General features: G+C 63.8%; 1 protein-coding gene across 1 annotated transcript; it reads right to left on the bottom strand.

Annotated features, from left to right (window-relative positions):
• Positions 1–14: 14 nt before the first annotated feature.
• Positions 15–380, bottom strand: LOC104624556 (vasorin-like; the record flags this gene model as incomplete). Its single annotated transcript, XM_010291955.1, has 1 exon — positions 15–380. A coding segment is annotated over one exon (366 nt), but the record flags the coding sequence as incomplete, so codon positions are not given.
• Positions 381–461: the final 81 nt, after the last annotated feature.

Genomic DNA, 461 nt, shown 5'->3' on the forward strand with positions numbered 1-461 from the left:
CCAGCAGCCGCAGCCCGTGGAAGGTCTCGTTGGTGATCTCCTGCAGCTGGTTGGAGGACAGGTCCAAGTTGACGAGCTCCGTCAGGGGCTGGAAGATGTTTTTCTGGATGCTGGTGATCTTGTTTTGTGAGAGGTCCAGGAGCTGGAGGGCGGGCAGGCCTGCAAAGCTGTCCTCGCTGAGCATTGTGATGCCGTTCTCAAAGACGTAGAGGGAGAGGGTGTTGGGGGGCAGCCCCCGGGGCACGGTGTGGCCCCGTCTGGCCGCGCACAGGATGGTCCTGGGGTCTTGGCACTGGCAGCCCATGGGACACGCCCCAGCCAGCTCCCCAGGGGCCAAGAGAAGCAGCGTGCAAAGGATCAGCTGGTTCATGGTGTCAGCTCTGCGGGAGAGAGAAACCCAGCCAAGGTTAGGGGCCAGGCCCTGCCGGGGGGCAGATCCCAGGCTGGCAGGGCCATGGGAT

This window comes from Phaethon lepturus, unplaced genomic scaffold (genome assembly GCF_000687285.1).
Source record: "Phaethon lepturus isolate BGI_N335 unplaced genomic scaffold, ASM68728v1 scaffold41967, whole genome shotgun sequence".
Lineage (NCBI taxonomy): Eukaryota > Metazoa > Chordata > Aves > Phaethontiformes > Phaethontidae > Phaethon > Phaethon lepturus.